We start from the raw sequence: 15,396 nt of genomic DNA on the forward strand, positions 1-15,396 counted from the left end.
CAGCTGGGGAACTTTGTGGTCGAAAGAGATATTACTCTCAGCCATTCCTGACAATGATACACCACGTGGGAGGATATTCATGGGAGACATGAATATCCTTATTGACAAAACCCAAGTGACTGACGTCCTGTCTCCTCTGTCCTCTCATGACCTCAGACAGGTCCCCACCCCTCCTGCACACATCTGATTTTGACTCGGAACTGCTCCACGGCAAATCTGACCGTCACCCCCCCTACATCTGTCAGACCACTTCTTTATTCAATTCATGGCCTCCTTACTGGAACATCCTCATGTTCTTTCACAAATGCTCTCCTTCCGCCCAGTTCCTCCGGTCCCTAACACCGACCCAGCTTTCCAATGAGTTCTTGGCTTCCGTGCCTCCTCATAATGAATTCTCTTCAATCTCTGTCAACGAGGCTACAGAAGACACACTCTTTTCCTCACTAGCCTCCTCTCTTAACAATCTCTACCCTCTAGTATCCAAACCTGCTCGTAATGCCCCCCTCCCCCCGTCCATGACTCACTGAGGTCATCAGAGAGCAAAGGGCGGGGCTCAGAGCAGCAGAGTCCACTAACCTCAGTGACTATCAGTGTCTCCTAGCATCATTCACATCCAGCTTAAAAACAGCTAAGACCACTTACTATCAGAACAAGATCTGTGGTGCCACTGACGCTAGAAAAATGTTTTTTGCTTTTAACTCACTCCTCAATCCACTTCCTCCTCTGACCTCCACTTTGCTCACTCCTGACATGTTCGCCTCGTACTTTACTGTTAGGTTTCTGCCATCAGTAACCAGTTCTCTGAGCCTGACCAACTCTGTCTGCTGCGGCCAGCTAACAGTGCCTCACTCACCTCATTCTCCCCCCTGACCAAGGAGGAAGTCTTCAAGCTTCTGCTGGACTCTTGTCCCACTACCTGTCCGCTGGACCTGATACCATCCAACCTCCTACTGACCATTTCCCCCGCACTTAACCCCGCAATCACACACATCATCAACTCCTCGCTTTACAATAGGTGTGTTCCCCATTGCATTCAAGCAAGCTCAGGTCACCCCACTGCTCAAAAAATCTACACTCAACCCAGCCCAGGTTGAAAACTACAGACCGGTTTCACTCCTACCCTTTCTATCAAAAATACTTGATCGCACGGTCTTTAACCAAGTCTCTTAATTCTGAGAACAATCTGTACGATCCGAATCAGTCTGGCCCTAAGCGGGGTCACTCTTCCGAGACTGCACTCCTGTTGGTAATAGAAACACTGCGTTTGGCTAGAGCTGCTGGTCAGTCCCCAGCTTTATTGCTGCTAGATCTCAGCTGCTTTTGACAACGGTTAACCACCAAATCCTCCTCGTCACACTCCTTGAGTTTGGTATCTCAGGATCTGCCCTCCGCTGGTTCATGTCCTACCTCCCAATAAGATCTTTTAGAGTATCTTGCAGGATAGAACTGTTCAAACCGCACAGCTTATCCACAGGGGTGCCTCAAGGGTCAGTGCTCGGTCCCCTTCTCTTCTCAATATACACCACCTCACCTGGTACAATAATCCGCTCCCATGGCTTCTCATATCATTGCTATGCTGATGATACCCAGCTATTCCTATCATTCCTGCCATATGACCTCACAGTCTCGGCACAGATATCGTCATGCCTTGCTGACATTTCTGCATGAATGAAAGAATGCACCTTCAGCTTAACCTATCTAAGATTGAGCCCCTTGTCATCCCAGCCAGTCCACCCTTACAACAGATCAATATCCAGCTCAGATCAACCCAACTCATGCCCACAAAGTCTGCCCAAAATCTGGGTGTCATGATGCTGACCAACTATCCTTTAAGATTCAAATGGCTTCGATTGCTCGGTCATGCCGATATGCCCTGTACAACATCAGGAAAATTAGACCCTACCTGTCTGAGCATGCAGCACAACTCCTGGTACAGGGTCTTGTAATATCACGCATTGAGTACTGCAACTCCTTACTGGCAGGTCTCCTCGCATGCACTTTCAAACCTCTGCAAATGATCCAGAACACAGCAGCGCATCTGGTTTCCAACCAACCCAAAGCAGCACGTCACTCTGCTGTTAATATCCCTCCACTGGCCCCCAGTTGCTGCCTGCATCAAATTCAAAACCTTGATGCTCACTTACAAAACAGCAACTATAATGGCTCCCGCCTAGCTGAACTCCCTAATTCAGGTCTACACTCAGTCCTGCTCACTATGCTCTGCCAATGAAAGGCATCTGGCACTTCTGCCACAATGGGGCCCTAAGTCACCAGCCAGACTCTTCTCTTCTGTAGTTCTCCCGGTGGTGGAACGAGTTACCAAACTCCATTTGCGCCACTGAGCCCCTCTCCATCTTTAAGAAGAAGCTCAAGACCCAGTTTTTTCATGAGCACATCCACATCTGATCGTATAGAAATAAAAAAAAATGCTTCTATGCACCCTATGCATTACCTTGCCTGTTGACACTTATGTTCTATTGGAGTTGAACCTAGTTTTTTGGCTCTTACTTGCATTGTTACCTCCTGACTAGATCCTTGCTTGTGTTGTATTAACTCAGATGCACGTCTCTTTGGATAAAAGCGTCTGCTAAATGAAATTGTAATATTGTTACATTGTAACTCCTAACCTTAATCCTGAGTCTAACCTTAACCTAACGCTGAATCTAATGTTAACCCTAAACCCAAGTCCAAACCCGAAAACAGACCCTTAAAAGAAGTGAGGACTGGCCCAAATGTTCTCAATTTACAAAAATGTCCCCCGATCGTTAAAAACTCAAATTGGTCTTCACAAAGATAGAAATACAAGAACACACACTCACAAACATGCTCATATGTTAAGGTTAAATTCTTGTGAGGACCAAATATAACAAACTCAGGACAGTATAAACAGCTCTCTGGAGATAAGGACATAAGTTTATCTACTATTTTTCACCTGGTAGGGTAGAGTCAATATAGCCGTTGATGGTGTGATAGTCTTTTCTTCTGCTGCTTTTCTTAAACTTCTCCCTGCTCCTCCTCTCCCCGATCTCGCCATACCAGCTGTGGGTCTCATCAAACACAGCGAACAGCAGCACAAAGTATGGGCTCCTCCTCTGGCCGTCCTCTCTGAAGGCACCTTGGAGAACACAAGTACAAAAACTGGCACATGTAAAACAAATTTACAATATCTGGTAGTGGCAGAAACACAAGATGAATGATGCTGTAATGAGCTAAGACAAGGGTAAAGTAGCTAAGGCAAGAGAAAAAGGGTTTGGACAGCTGTTGGTGAAGTCTGAAACTATTCTATTAAGAAATTTTCCTTACACCTTATGAAGTCCTTCATAACATCATTGTGCCTTTATCCTAGTAAGCTAGTTTCTATCTGGTCTGCTGTCTTTTAGTGTGTGTGTGTGTGTGTGTGTGTGTGTGTGTGTGTTCTGGATGAACTGGAGTTTGTTTGGGACTTTGGATGATGAGCCGTAGAGAATGCTGTTGCAGTAGTCCATTCTGGATGTGATGAAGGCCAGAGCTTCGGCAGCAGAGAAGGAGAGGGAGGGGTGGAGATGAGATGTGTATGAGTTTGCCCCTGCCACTGTTTATGAGTTATGAGTACATCAACGTAAGTCTAACAATCAGCTATTATGAAGCCTTTTCAACAGGTCAGCAACTGAAGAGATAAACGAAAATGACGAGACATGTTAGACACGTCAGAAATTGGACGATGTCTTCGACTGTGCAGATGTATGTGTGCGTATGTAGAGCACGTTAGCAGTGTTCATTCTATCCAAAATAGACGAACACATATAAATACACACACACTAACTTGATTTGCAGATGAGCAGAACTCCAATGAGTCCCGAGTTGGTGTCTCGGACCGTGTCCACTTGGGATGAGTAGGAATATGTCAGGCACTCGGGGTCATCGGCCGTGGGACTGTCTTTAGGGCTGATATCCCACACATACTCATAGTATCCCCCAGGAGGCACAGCGTCATCCTCCTTCTCCTGGCCCACTGTGGAGTCATCATACCCAGCTCCTGGAAAAAGAGAGAGAGAGAGAGAGAAGCGAGAGAGATAAGATGAGACAGGCATTCTTTCAGTCACAGGGCCTGTCAAAGCAAGATCACCGCCACCATGTCCAGATAAAATAAAAAAGAGGATAGGATGGATCCAACACTCTCCTTTCTCTCTCTCTCTCACTCACACACACACACACACACACACACACACGCGTGACTGATGTAACTTGACCAACTTTGCCAATCTACACTCAAATCCAGACAATGCATTTTTCTAGTACGTGTGTTTATGGAACAGGTTCACCGGCCACATAACAGAAAAGGGATCGAACCTCCCTCGCAGGAGCTTCCCAGTTAGCTGGTGCAACGCAGCAGAACAAAAAGTGCACAATCTCGAAAGAAAACGATTTTCAGAAGTGAAAAAGACCGAAGTCCCAATGTTTAACCACCTCCTCGATTCAAGGGTCTCAGAAACACTCAATAAAAAAACAAAAACATTGGTACTTCCTGTCCACTGACCCTGAATCCTCTTTCACACAAAGCCATCGTTGGCATACAACAAGAGGGGAACAAACCTGAAAGCATCTCTTCTACACGGTCCAGTTTGATGCCTTCTGCAAATTACATATGTGGAAAGTGTGCACAGGGTGCATTACCAAAAAGCTGCATCATTTCCCCCATCCTAGATCAGGTAACACAATAAGAAAAAGTGCATCATAAATTAAAGCACTAATAATGCTATCTGTGCCATTAGATGCCATTGTGGACTACTGTACTGCAAGGGACCTCACAGTGGGAATATCTGATGTCATCCATCATCAGGAACCCTGTAGCTATTCATCTGCAGTACGTGGACAAAGTCTTACTCTGAGAAAGTTCTACCCTCATGTGGTCCGCATGGACATGGCCACAAACACGAGCACCAGGAGGCACTCTTTTGGAGCTCTGTTATCTGTATATAGATTATGAAATTTACATACCACTTTACATTAATCAGAAGCATGTTTATTGGCCATGTAGCTTTGCTCATACGTGGAATTTGACACCGGTTTTGGGGCTTTCTCAGTGTACTTAACTTAAATAACAACACTACAACACAACAACCTTCAGATATATACACAAGGATTGACTTATACAGATGAAATAAGAGGTGATAATGTTCAATGGTGCAGAGAATATATCAAAGATGCTGACATAGATGTTAGCAGGTTACTTACATACATGTCTGAGGTAGATGGACATGACAGAGTGTACCAGTATACATACAATGTACCATACAGTATATACAAAATGGTCAGATTTATTTGACAGTGTTAAGCGTTCATTTGAATGACAGCTCATGGAAAGAAACTGTTTTTATATCTGTTTTTTTTTGGGGTACAGTGCTCTGTAGCGCCTGCCAGAGGGGAGCAGTTGGAACAGGTTGTGACCAGGGTGTGATGGGTCTGCAGTGACTTTGCCTGCCCATTTCCTGAGTCTGGCGGTGTATAAGTCCTGAATGGAGGGCAGGTTGGCACCAATGATTTCCTCTGCAGACTTAATGTCACAAGTAATTAACTAGCTAATTAATTAATTAACTAACTAACTAACTAACTAATTAATACGTAGTTGTCCATTGTAGTCTGTCCCTGACAGGTCCTGTTTGGTGGCTGCCAAACCAGACAGTGATGGATGTGCAGAGGACAGACTGCAATATTGCAGTGTAGAACTGAATCAATAGATCCTGAGGCAGGTTGAATTTCGTGAGCTGGCAGAGAAAGTACATCCTCTGCTGGGCCTTTTTGATGATTGTGTCTATGTTGTATATCCACATTAAGTCCTGGGAGATTGTGGAACCCAGAAATCTGTAGGTTTTCACCGCAGACACCGTGCTGTTGATTATGGTGAGGAGGAGCAGTGTTGGGGGACTCCTCCTGAAGTCCACTGTCATCTTCCACTGTTTTGAGCGTGTTCAGCTCCAGGTTGTTATGGCCGGACCAGAGGGCCAGCTGATCAACCTCCCGTCTATATGCAGACACGTTACCATCCCGAATAAGGCCAATGATGGCTGTGTCGTCCGCAAACGTCAGGGGTATAACAGACAGGTCATCTGAGGTGCAGTCATTTGTGTAGCGGGAGAAGAGTAGAGGGGAGAGCACACATCCATGGGAGGGCGCCAGTGCTGATTGCCCATGTGCTGGATGTGATTTTCCCTAGCCTCACCAACTGCCTCCTGTCTGTCAGGAAGTTTTTAATGGACTGGCAGATGGGGGCTGGTACAGTGAGCTGGGTGAGTTTGGAGTGGAGGATATCTGGGTTGATGGTGTTGAACGCTGAGCTGACGTCCACAAACAGAACCCTTGCATGTGACCCTACGGAGTCAAGGTGTTGGAAGATTAGTGCAATTCCATGCTGACCTGCATCCTCCACTGACCTGTTTGCTCGGTAGGCAAACTGCAGGGGGTCGAGCAGGGGACCTGTGATGTCCTTCAGGTGGGCCAACACCAGTCTTCCCAAAGGATTTCATAACCACAGATGTTAGGGCAATGGGCCTGTCTGTAGTCATTTAATCCCGTGATACGGGGTTTCTTAGGGACCGGGATGATAGTGGAAGTCTTGAAGCAGGAGGGGACTTCACACAGCTCCAGTGATCTGTTAAAGATCAGTATGAAAAAGGGGGCCAGCTGGTCAGCACAGACTTTAAGACAGGAGGGTGACATGCCATCTGGGCCTGGTGCCATCCTGGTCTTCTGTCTGTGGAAGAGCTGGTGCACATCCTCAACACAGATCCTGAGTGTGGGTGGGGGTTTGGTGGGGAGGGGAGAGGGGCTGGCAGGGAGTGCAGTTGAAAGAAGAAAGAAAGCCACTTTATTTTGTCATTGTATTCTTACAACGAATTTGTTCTCTGCATTTAACCCATCCTATTGTATAGGAGCAGTGGGCAGCTGCAGCGCCTGGGGACCAACTCCAGTTCTTCTTTCCATTGCCTTGCTCAGGGGCAGAAGCAGGAGTATTAACCCTAACATGCATGCCATTTTTTGGCATTTTCCGCCTTCTTTGATAGCGACAGTAGAGACAGGAAAGGCAGGGGAAAGAGAGGGGATGACAAGCAGCAAAAGGCCCGGGCCGGATTCGAACTCAGGCCACTGCGGTAAGGACTCAGCCTTATATGTGGTACACGCTCTACCAGGTGAGCCACCGGGACGCTCCAACATGCATTTCTGATGGTGGGAGGAAACAGGAGCACCATGAGGAAACCCACACTGGGGGCATCTGGGTAGCGTAGTGGTCTATTCCGCTGCCTACCAACACGGGGATCGCGGTTCGAATCCCCGTGTTACCTCCGGCTTGGTCAGGCATCCCTACAGACACAATTGGCTGTGTCTGCGGATGGGAAGCTGGATGTGGGTTGTAGGTATGTGTCCTGGATCCTGCACTAGCGCCTCCTCTGGTCGGACGGCAAGGGGGAACTGGAGGGAATAGCGTGATCCTCCCATGCACTACGTCCCCCTGGCAAAACTCCTCACAGTTAGGTGAAAAGAAGCGGCTGGCGACTCCACATGTATCGGAGGAGGCATGTGGTAGTCTGTAGCCCTCCCCGGATTGACAGAGGGGGTTGAACAGCGACCGGGATAGCTCAGAAGAGTGGGGTAATTGGCCAGGTACAATTGGGGAGAAAAGGGGAGAAAAACAAAAAAACAAAAAAAGACACCCACCCTGACATGGGGAGAACATGCAAACTCCAACAGAAAGGACCTGGGATGGCCTGAGGTTCGAACCCAGGACCTTCTTGGTGTGTGGCAACAGTACTAACCACTGGGCCACCATGCCGCCTGTTGGTTGTGTGTTGTAGCTGGAGAGGGTGAGGGGTGTGAAATTTTGCTTTTCATACCTGCAGTAAAACCCATTTAGATCGTCAGCCAGTTGATGGTTCCCTGCAGTGTGGGGGGATGGTCTCCTGTAGTTGGTAATGTCTTTCAAACCACTCCAGACTGGTGATGGGTCGTTGGCAGAAAGCCTGTTTTTCAACTTTTCAGAGAAGAACCTTTTTGCCACTCTGATCTCCTTTGTGAGTATATTTATGGCTTTGCTGTACAGCATCCTATCCCCATTCCTGTCAGCTTCCTCTTTGGCCTGACAAAGCTGCCTGAGTTTAGCTGTGAACCTGGGCTTATAGTTGTTAAAGGTTCAGAAGATTTTGGTGGGCACACACGTCCTCACAGAAGCTGACGTAAGATGTCACAGCGTCAGTAAGTTTGTCTAGGTCTGTAGATGCAGCCTCAAAACCACTCCAGTCAGTGCAGTCGAGGCAGGCCTGGACTCATCGGTCCATCTCCTCACAGTTTTAACCACAGGCTTGGCATATTTTAGATTCTGCCTGTAGGTGAGGATAAGATGAATCAGCCAGTGATCAGAGTCCCAGGGCTGCACAGGGGACAGAGCGATAGGCGTCCTTTAATATTGTGTAGCAATGATCCAGAGTATTTTTGTCTCTGGTGGGACATTTAACATGCTGTCTGTATTTTGGCAGTTCGTGGCTGAGGTTTGCTCTGTTAAAATCCCCAAGTATCATGAGAAGGGAGTCTGGATATTTGCTCTCCATGTTTGTAATTTGATCAGCCAGGTGTTTTAACGCCTCTTTAACACAGGCCTGGGGTGGGATATAGACACCGACCAGGATAAATGATGACAATTCCCGCGGGAAATAGAATGGTTTACAGTCAATGGAAAAAGGTCTCTAAGTGAGGGCTGCATTATTTCTTCATCACTGTGACATCCATACTCCAACCTTCGTTTATATGCCACCACTTCCCCCCCATAGCTCTATACTGCGGTTAGCCCAGAGGAGTTGAAACTGCGGCTGAAGAAGTGTCGGTACTGTCTGTGATACGCTCACTCAGCTAGGTTTCAAGTAAGGTACAGGGCGGCAGATCTGGTAAAAGTCCGAGTCCCCCCCCCCGTTTATGAGTAGCAGTTCGTCCACCTTGTTGGCCAGAGAGCGAGCATTCGCTGGGCGGATTGGTGGTTCTAAATCCCCGCTGTTGCAGTTTAACGAATGCCCCTACGCCGTTTTAGGAGTCCGCACAGGGCGGTACCAATCAAGACCTCGGCAAGACTTTCGTTTAAGTCAGTAAAAACAAAAGAGAGAAAAAAAGTCTGTTCCGTTTGTCCAGTGAGTGGACGCTGGAAACTAAAAAAAAAACAAACAAAAAAAAAACGGAAAAAGTACAAGAGGGCGCAGAACCGAGGCTACCGTTATCAGCGCCATCTTGATGACGAGATTAAGGTATATTTTATAAAGCGGTTTATACGTGGTTGCCTAAATACTTAATCGATGTTAATGACTTGTGTCCCAATGTTATATATACACTACCGTTCAAAAGTTTGGGATCACCCAAACAATTTTGTGTTTTCCATGAAAAGTCACACTTATTCACCACCATATGTTGTGAAATGAATAGAAAATAGAGTCAAGACATTGACAAGGTTAGAAATAATGATTTGTATTTGAAATAAGATTTTTTTTACATCAAACTTTGCTTTCGTCAAAGAATCCTCCATTTGCAGCAATTACAGCATTGCAGACCTTTGGCATTCTAGCTGTTAATTTGTTGAGGTAATCTGGAGAAATTGCACCCCACGCTTCCAGAAGCAGCTCCCACAAGTTGGATTGGTTGGATGGGCACTTCTTTGAGCAGATTGAGTTTCTGGAGCATCACATTTGTGGGGTCAATTAAACGCTCAAAATGGCCAGAAAAAGAGAACTTTCATCTGAAACTCGACAGTCTATTCTTGTTCTTAGAAATGAAGGCTATTCCATGCGAGAAATTGCTAAGAAATTGAAGATTTCCTACACCGGTGTGTACTACTCCCTTCAGAGGACAGCACAAACAGGCTCTAACCAGAGTAGAAAAAGAAGTGGGAGGCCGCGTTGCACAACTGAGCAAGAAGATAAGTACATTAGAGTCTCTAGTTTGAGAAACAGACGCCTCACAGGTCCCCAACTGGCATCTTCATTAAATAGTACCTGTTAGAGCCTGTTTGTGCTGTCCTCTGAAGGGAGTAGTACACACCGGTGTAGGAAATCTTCAATTTCTTAGCAATTTCTCGCATGGAATAGCCTTCATTTCTAAGAACAAGAATAGACTGTCGAGTTTCAGATGAAAGTTCTCTTTTTCTGGCCATTTTGAGCGTTTAATTGACCCCACAAATGTGATGCTCCAGAAACTCAATCTGCTCAAAGAAGTGCCCATCCAACCAATCCAACTTGTGGGAGCTGCTTCTGGAAGCGTGGGGTGCAATTTCTCCAGATTACCTCAACAAATTAACAGCTAGAATGCCAAAGGTCTGCAATGCTGTAATTGCTGCAAATGGAGGATTCTTTAACGAAAGCAAAGTTTGATGTAAAAAAAATCTTATTTCAAATAAAAATCATTATTTCTAACCTTGTCAATGTCTTGACTCTATTTTCTATTCATTTCACAACATATGGTGGTGAATAAGTGTGACTTTTCATGGAAAACACGAAATTGTTTGGGTGATCCCAAACTTTTGAACGGTAGTGTATATCAGTGATACGATGATATAGAAAATTAGCAGAAATACATTTTGGGGTTGCCAGGCCGAGAGCCCACGTTTCACCAATATGAGAGTCTCCGTAGACATTCTCTGAGAAACCATGTGATCAACTGTGACAGCGTAGACTCGTTTGTCATCAAAACAGGAATATGGAGAGCGAGTGACAGGCAGAGTTAATCTTTCCAGCATCTTCAAAACGAATGTACATACCAAGGGTATGTACACTGAGTCACATCTACACACACGCACACATGCACACACACTTTACATCCACAATCCACTTTAACCCGACTAGCTCAGCATCAACAAGAAACATCCCTGGAGATGAAGTTGTTGTTGTTTTTTATAATGTGATAAACGGAGTTACGAGAAATAATTACCCTGTGGCAAGAGGACGTCAGCTGTTTAGGATAATTAACTGCCACAGATTTAAAGCTGCTAAACCAGGGCAGGGTAGTCCTATCAGCACCTGAGCTGATTCTTACTGTAAAAGGAGTTAACCTCCTTAGCTCGCTTGTGACCCTTTAAGATAAGACCAGGATGATACCATGGCAATTACGGTCTGTGGAGCTCGACTACTGTACGAGAAGCTGGATCAAGGACTCCCCGTACGATATCAAATAATCTAAAACCATGTTCAAAGAGTTTTCATCCACCTCAGTACGTCTCATACAGTGACCTTTGACCTGTGAAATCAGCTTTCCTATTCAAAACACTGAGCCAAACACAAATACAGAAGAAAACGTATTGACATACTGTTCTCATTAGTTGCAGTTTTATAAGCAGGAGGGCACATTCTTTCTGACTTTGGTGTCAACCACCACACATATTTTGTCAGTATTCTACCGCACATGTCTCCCTACTGGTAAACAGCTTTTTTAAAAACTGAGTCCTGTCCGATTTTGCTTGATTTTCAGACTGAATGGCCATTTCATTACCACTCCGTTGTTCAGTCTGAAATTGCCTTCTTACTTATCGTTTTCTCTAGGTTCTTATTTTTTTGTGGGTGAGGGTTTGAGTTCGTCTATTCCAGAAGGATTTGTGGCAAATATCACCAAACGGACTTAAAGACATGGCAAGTGGACCAGAAGAAGGACCGAGAAAGAGAGAGCGAGACCGTGTTGTCTCCAAATTAAGTCCCGCCCACAAAGACGCTGATTGGCTCGGTTGTTTCTCCAACTGGGAACAAGCTTTTGAGGAGGGCAACACCAGACCTCTGAACTAGGAACAAAGTTTGAAAAGTTGGTGGGACAAGTGAAAATAGTAAGTGGCCTGTAGTGATTCAAGAGTGTGGAACCAGGCTGTGCCCGAGCGGCAGCTGGCACAACAAACGAAAATAATTTATTTCCATCTTGTTATTTAATGCCTCAACTACTGTGACCACGAGTCTTAACAACGTCCCTCAACGTCTCTTTGCATCCTACAGTCTTCTGAAACAGCCGAAGCTCAGTAAAGTAGGTGTAAGAGATTTGACTCATGTTGAAGTTTACCACTGAGATCCCACATTCAGTCAAAAGTATTGGAAATAGAAGTGTAATTTTCCCTTCTTTTTCTCTTGTCAGTGACTTATTGTGTGATATGGATCTCCCATCAAAAACTGTGGTGAGTCTGAGTTGAACTGCCTCAAGTAAGGAGCAAAAGAGTGGACTGTGCTTGACTCAGCTACAGGGCCTGGTGGATTTCATGTTAACATCCTTTCACAATGTCTTGTTCAGCCTGACGTAAAAATGATGAAAACAGCAAAACTGGGTAATTTTCCCCTCACTGTGTTAACATAGTCGAATGTGTTTTCTCACCTTCGGACTGTTTCCAGTAGCTCACCCCTACTGGACCTATGCTGTAGGACTGGGAGGCCAGGTTTTTGAAGTGGACCACCACCTTGTCACCAGCCCGGGCATGGATCACAGGACCCTGAATACCTGGAACAAAACACAGATCTCACGATTTATCTCGTGTGTGTGTGTGTGTGTGTGTGTGTGTGTGTGTGTGTGTGTGTGTGTGTGTGTGTGTGTGTGTGTGTTCATATCTACAAACCATGACATTTTTATTAAGTAGCCAGGATTTAATGCCACTCAGTTTAGGAATTCTGTTGTTCTACTCCGATGGTCTTTTGGACCTTAGGTCTTAATTATAAAGGGAGGTAGGGACAGAAACACTTCATTAGCCAGGTACATTTTTACAAATGTCCGGATTTTGTCCTTGGCATCCAACCCATCCTGCAATCTCAGACAACTGAGACCTGCACATGTGACGTGATGTGATCAGGATCCACAATATGAATCTGCTGTCGTTTGAGGAGGATGAGAGTACATTTTCTGGTTCAACACTTCAGAGAGCGAAAGAAAAGTCTCACGTGGTTTCAAAACCAAAGCGTTATGCTGGTTTCCCAAAGCCGAGACAACGTGAGAATTTACGTGTCAGTGACACCACAGGTTTGAATATTTGTTTCACTATTTCCAGCTTTGGTAAAGCGGAGTTCGCGTTCACAAATATTGATGTGAACGCAGGCTAGCTGTTCTTTTCTCTTTTTAATAAAGTATATTTACTTTTTCTTTTAGAACATACATGTTAAAAAACACACCAACAAACAAACGAAAGAGAAGAGAAGGCCACTTAATCCAAGGTAAAGGAAAGCAAAAAAAAAGAAAAAAGAAAAAAGGAGGGGGGTGGACACTACCACCCCTACATATCGTCATTCAGTTACCGTTTGAATTTAGAGCAACAACAATAAAAGAAGGGAAGAAAAGAAGAGGAAATCTTGTGCGTCAGAGTACAAAACATCCGTATACACATCAACACACGGTATGAAATGTCTGCAGACTAGCTGTTCTCCAAACGAGTGGTATCAGCCTGTAGTAACACAGTGAGGGGGGGGTGGGGGTGGTGGTGGTGGTGGTGGTGGTGGTGAGCCTACCTGCCCATGCAGGCCTCGGCTTGGGAACAGTATAGGTGGAGTCAGTGTACTCCCTGTAAACAGCCTTGATGTATTTTTGGGGAACATCTTTGGACCTCCACCTAAAAAAAACACAAAAAAAAAAACAAACCACGATGCACATTTAAAAGATTTAAACTGGCATAGATTTAAGTCAAAACGTTTATTGTTGAGAGTAACACCAGCTAAAAAAATAAAATCGTTCCATAATGGCACAGGTAAAATAAGTAGACAACATTGTGAACAACGCTCAACAGCAGCCTTAAAAAATAAGATGTTTATTTTCACGCACTTTTAAGATAAGCAAGGGTCCTTTTATTTTTTACTTTTGCTGCACTGGCAAAAGGTCACTTTAAGAACAGTACACTTAAACTTTACAACTAAAAGAACAAACTTAAGTCCCAACAGCATTACTTTTAAAGGTAAGAGCACTTCTTTAAACTGAGAAGTGGGCCAGTTTAGTCCCAAACCAAGTGAGACATGACAGTTTAGTCCCAAACCAAGTGAGACATTACAGTTTAGTCCCAAACCAAGTGAGACATGACAGTTTAGTCCCAAACTAAGTGAGACATTACAGTTTAGTCCCAAACTGAGACATTACAGTTTAGTCCCAAACCAAGTGAGACATGACAGTTTAGTCCCAAACTAAGTGAGACATGACAGTTTAGTCCCAAACCAAGTGAGACATTACAGTTTAGTCCCAAACCGAGTGAGACATTACAGTTTAGTCCCAAACCAAGTGAGACATTACAGTTTAGTCCCAAACCAAGTGAGACGTTACAGTTTAGTCCCAAACTGAGACATTACAGTTTAGTCCCAAACCGAGTGAGACATTACAGTTTAGTCCCAAACCGAGACATTACAGTTTAGTCCCAAACCAAGTGAGACATTACAGTTTAGTCCCAAACTGAGACATTACAGTTTAGTCCCAAACCGAGTGAGACATTACAGTTTAGTCGAAAACCAAGTGAGACATTACAGTTTAGTCCCAAACTAAGTGAGACATTACAGTTTAGTCCCAAACTGAGACATTACAGTTTAGTCCCAAACCAAGTGAGACATTACAGTAAAGTCCCAAACTGAGACATTACAGTTTAGTCCCAAACCAAGTGAGACATTACAGTTTAGTCCCAAACTGAGGCATTACAGTTTAGTCCCAAACCGAGTGAGACATTACAGTTTAGTCCCAAACCGAGTGAGACATTACAGTTTAGTCCCAAACCGAGTGAGACATTATTGTTCCAGAGTCAGTGGCCCATGCGTTTAAAACGTGTGTCGCTGAAATGTGGAAACTTCACCTTTGGTCAGACGCAGGGTCATCGTGGTCCAGGTGGATGTAGTCCCATCCGATCTCCACAGCGGCTATGTAGAACTCCGTCACGGCGGCAGAGGACGGCTGCGCCTCGGCCAGAGCGCAGACGAGCGGCGGGAGAAAGAAAAGCAGCGCACTCATGGCGGCTCGGTGCACGTGCTGGAGTCCGCTGTAGTAACACGACGAGAAACACGACCGTCTCCTCCGGCCGAGCTCAGCGATTTAATGGGTTCTGGTGGCACTAGCGGGGGGTAGTGGGGAGGTGGCGGTGGTGGTGGTGTGGGGGGGGGGCTGAGAGCAGGTGCGCATTGGGTTTGGTGGGCGTGCGGTTAGTAATTGACTTGTGCGTGGGAGTGCGCGCGTTTGTGTTTAAAGGAGAATACTCGAGCCTGCTCTCGAGCGTTCTCCAAACACGCTACATTGTTTCCGATTCCTTTCAACGCGCTTTTCCCATTGGCTTTCATTCATTGCAGCACGATCTGAACATCAGCTTGCGGAGACTTGCGTCTTGCTTGAGGTGGGCTGGTTAACCGACCACGCTGGGCATGTGGTCAACTTTATTCTTTTGTGAAATACACTTATTATTATTATTATTAT

General features: G+C 45.3%; 1 protein-coding gene across 3 annotated transcripts in view; it reads right to left on the bottom strand.

The window, feature by feature from the left end:
• f8 (coagulation factor VIII, procoagulant component) overlaps positions 1-15,060 on the bottom strand; it is a 53,895-nt gene extending 38,835 nt beyond the window's left edge. For 2 of the 3 annotated variants that reach the window (XM_056274944.1, XM_056274928.1), the window contains exons 1-5: positions 14,786-15,058; positions 13,470-13,570; positions 12,352-12,474; positions 3,803-4,015; positions 2,933-3,115 (exon numbers count right to left, since the gene is read on the bottom strand). In XM_056274944.1, coding sequence (XP_056130919.1) covers positions 2,933-3,115; positions 3,803-4,015; positions 12,352-12,474; positions 13,470-13,570; positions 14,786-14,940 — 775 coding nt within the window. In that variant the 5' untranslated portion in view covers positions 14,941-15,058. Of the gene's footprint in view, positions 1-2,932; positions 3,116-3,802; positions 4,016-12,351; positions 12,475-13,469; positions 13,571-14,785 lie in introns of all 3 variants that reach the window. The other variant, XM_056274937.1, reaches the window with a different exon arrangement.
• Between the last annotated feature and the right edge of the window lie 336 nt (positions 15,061-15,396).

The sequence above is a fragment of the Lampris incognitus genome, chromosome 1, assembly GCF_029633865.1.
Source record: "Lampris incognitus isolate fLamInc1 chromosome 1, fLamInc1.hap2, whole genome shotgun sequence".
Classification (NCBI taxonomy): Eukaryota; Metazoa; Chordata; class Actinopteri; order Lampriformes; family Lampridae; genus Lampris; species Lampris incognitus.